Source organism: Empidonax traillii, unplaced genomic scaffold (assembly GCF_003031625.1).
Source record: "Empidonax traillii isolate 1590-97213 ecotype Southwest subspecies unplaced genomic scaffold, ASM303162v1 scaffold106:size2091409, whole genome shotgun sequence".
Lineage (NCBI taxonomy): Eukaryota > Metazoa > Chordata > Aves > Passeriformes > Tyrannidae > Empidonax > Empidonax traillii.
Window position 1 is genome coordinate 916,194 of NW_020955299.1, and position 3,286 is coordinate 919,479.

The 3,286-nt window shown below is 51.0% G+C and overlaps 1 protein-coding gene across 1 annotated transcript; it reads left to right on the forward strand.

The window, feature by feature from the left end:
• The first annotated feature begins 1,383 nt into the window (after window positions 1-1,383).
• LOC114056862 (forkhead box protein L2-like) lies at window positions 1,384-2,079 on the forward strand. Its single transcript, XM_027882450.1, has one exon. The coding sequence runs from the start codon at window positions 1,384-1,386 to the stop codon at window positions 2,077-2,079; it is 696 nt and encodes a 231-aa protein (XP_027738251.1).
• The last annotated feature ends 1,207 nt before the right edge of the window (window positions 2,080-3,286 follow it).

Sequence of the window (3,286 nt, forward strand, 5' to 3'; positions counted from 1 at the left end):
CCTCAGTGTGTGTGGTCCAGTTATATGCACACCGTACTTTTGTGTTCATCTGGCACTTAAGGAATTTTTTTTTTTTTGGTCTGTGAGAGTGTTTTGTGCATTATTGTATAGTCTTAAATGTATGTTTTTATTTTGTAATATATGTTAAGGGACAGGTGGTATAAGCTTTTGGACATAGTCTTTCTGAACACAGGCTTCAAAGGCTATAATTTTCCTCCATTTATACTTCTATGACTCACGTTTTTTAAAATGGGCTGCTAATTTGTCTTTAAATACCTGGAGAAGTTCTGTATATTGCTGTGCAGGAGGGAATGCACTTCTCAGGCACTTTTCCCCCTGTTCTTTCAGTGTGAAAGACCTCTTTGGTTCTGCAGCCTCTTTTTATTTTCATCAGTGCTCTTGTGTTTAACTGCTTTTGCATTACAGAGGGCAGAAAAACCTCTGTGGCCATACTGCTGAGTCTTTCCTCTGATCCATCAGAGCTCCCTTCTGCTCCTGGCAGATTTGTTATAACCAACAGGGGTGTTTCATTCTTAGCTATTTCAATATTTCCATCCAGCCCGGTGGAAGTTTTCTGTTCAAAGACCTGTGCAGTATTTTTAAAATAGGAGCCACCACTGTGGAGCCACTGTTGGTAGTTTTGGAACAGCAGCCTGATAGTCATCGATTCTTTTCCTTCTGTTTCTTAGCTCTTTACAACTTTTGAAAAAGAGGGACTGATTCCTTCCAAAGGAACCCGTCAAGGTTTGTTTTTTTTTTTTTTTTTAAATTTAGGCGCTTTTTGTGGGTTTTTAATTAATTAAGGGTCATCAATGAAGTAGTTTTTTAAAGAGAGTGTATTTTAATTAAATGACTGACATGAGCCCACTAATAATTCTGTACATAGGGACGTGTTCTGAAGGGTTTAGTGTCTTGCAGGGATGCAGCACCGGTGGAATCCAGGTTGCTGCAGCAGAGTTCTTACTCCTCCATCCTCCTCCCTGTGCCTGCAGGGACCCTCGAGCGGCCCTTCCCGGGGGGAGTGTTGGCACCTATAAGTAGGGGGTGTGTAGCCGGGCGCCTGAACCCGCCGGAACGATAAGAAATTATGGGTTTGGCCTGTTTTAGAGCAGGGATTTTTACCCCCCCACCCCCCATCCCAAGCTCCGAGCTGTGCCGGGGCTGCCTTTGCCCGGGGCCGCCTTTGCCCGGGGCCGCCCCCTGTCGCTTGCTGTGTCGCGCTCCTCAATATTTGGGTTTGCGGAGCCACCGCGCCGTCCTGACCCTGCCGCGACCCCGAACTGGCCAGACCGGGCCGGGCCGGGCCGGGGGGTGGGAGGGGAGACGGGGGGGAGGGAGAGGGTTTTAGGAGGGGGCAGCGCGGGGCCGGAGCGCAGTGGGGCCATGGGCGAGGCAGACGGCACCGACCCTCCGATGTCGGGCACCGACCCTCCGATGTCGGGCACCGAGCCGGCCAGGTCGAGCACCGACCCGGGCGAGCCGCAGAAGCCTCCCTACTCCTACGTGGCGCTGATCACCATGGCCATCCGCTCCAGCCCCGAGCAGCGGCTCCCCCTGAGCGGCATCTACGCCTTCATCGCCGAGCGCTTCCCCTACTACCGCGGCGACTCCCCGGGCTGGCAGAACAGCGTCCGCCACAACCTCAGCCTCAACCCCTGCTTCCGACGCCTGCCCCGCCGCGGCCGCCGAGGCGGTGACTGGGCGCTGGATCCCACTTTCCGCGACATGTTCCCGGAGGGCGATTACCGCCGGCGCCGGCGCCGCACTCTCCTCCCGACGGCATCTCGTCCTCCTCCGCCACCACCGCCGCCCGCAGAGCCCTGGTCACCGCCGCCACCACCGCCGCCCGCCCCGCCGCACCCGCTGCCTGCTGAGCACTGGTCACCGCCCCCGGCCCCTCCAGGGTGCTCGCACGGACCCTGGGCAGCGCTGACCCTGCCCTGCGGGTGCCTGTGCCCGGAGATGCCCGGCTGGGCTCCCCCCGGGTATCCGGGGCCGCCGCAGGGCTACCCCGCCTGGCCGCTGGATGCGGGGATGCCCTGCGAGCCGGGCGCCGGGATGTCGCCCTCCTTCAGGTGAACCCCCGGCCGGGCTCGGGGCGCTGCTGCATCTCCGCCGGATCCCCGAGAAAGTGATTGAAACCCGCTGGGTTCCTGAGAAAGCGATTTCAAACCTCCCGGGAAGCGCCGGAGGAAGAGCGGCGTGAAAAGTGCCCCGCTGCGGTGACTTGAGATGCGCCTCTTGTCCCGCTCCTCTGTGCTCCGAGGAGGATGAGTTGCTCTTCTCCACTGCTGAGTCGGTTTGAATTTGGGGAAGGGGGGCATTATGGTTTTGTTGTTCGAATCTTCAGGCAGGGAAAGAATTACGGGTTTTGATGTTTGAACCTTCAGGCAGGCTGAGAGGGAGCTGCGGAACCCGGGCGACCTCTGAAAGTACACGAGGAGGAGTCACACACGTGCTACTCCTCGGTCCATGCAGGGAAGTTATTTTTTTTCAAGTGTCCTTATTTTATTTTGAAGCTTTTCTTTCAAGGTTTATGGAAAAGCAATATATATGTTGTGGGGTTTTTTTGGGGGGGGAGGTCTTTTACCAGCAAACCCCAAAGGTATTTGGGTTAATACTGGAAATCTTGTGGGTTTGTATTTGAATTGAATTTAGAATTTATGTGGGATTTTTCATACGGGTTGTTTTATACTGTTGCTGGTTATGTATGTTTGCATACGTTCATTGTTAACAAGTTTCTTATAAATTACTATGTAATACTGTTTTCCCTTTGGATTTCAGAGGGAGTAGTTTTTATGCTTTTCTCTCAAAAGAAGGGTTCAGAAACAAAATGTGCTTCCAATAAGAACCGCGTTTGAAGGGAGAGAAGAATTCAAATACTGTTGTGTGAAGAGCAGCACTTATTGCATGTTATATTAATAAGTAGTATTTTCTAAGAGTTGTGGCTTCAAAAAGTACTTTATTTTGATGCTTTTCTTGAAAGTAGGTACAACTGAAATCCAGTTTTATAGTTATTTTATATTTTTTATAGTTATGAAGTGATTCTGAATGTCATCTATAAATTCTACCAATGTGATATAAACAGTGAAATACTGTTAGATTTAGCTTTATGGTTGTTTTTACAGGGTGTTAACACATTAAAGATGCTGCAGTTCTGTCACGTTTCAAGTTGTTTTTTCATCTCATTTTTCATGTAGCTCCTGATATCTTTAAACACCAAACCATTTGCTATTCTTTGAAGAACGGTATTTGGACTCTGATTTGGAATCAATTCAGTGCCCAA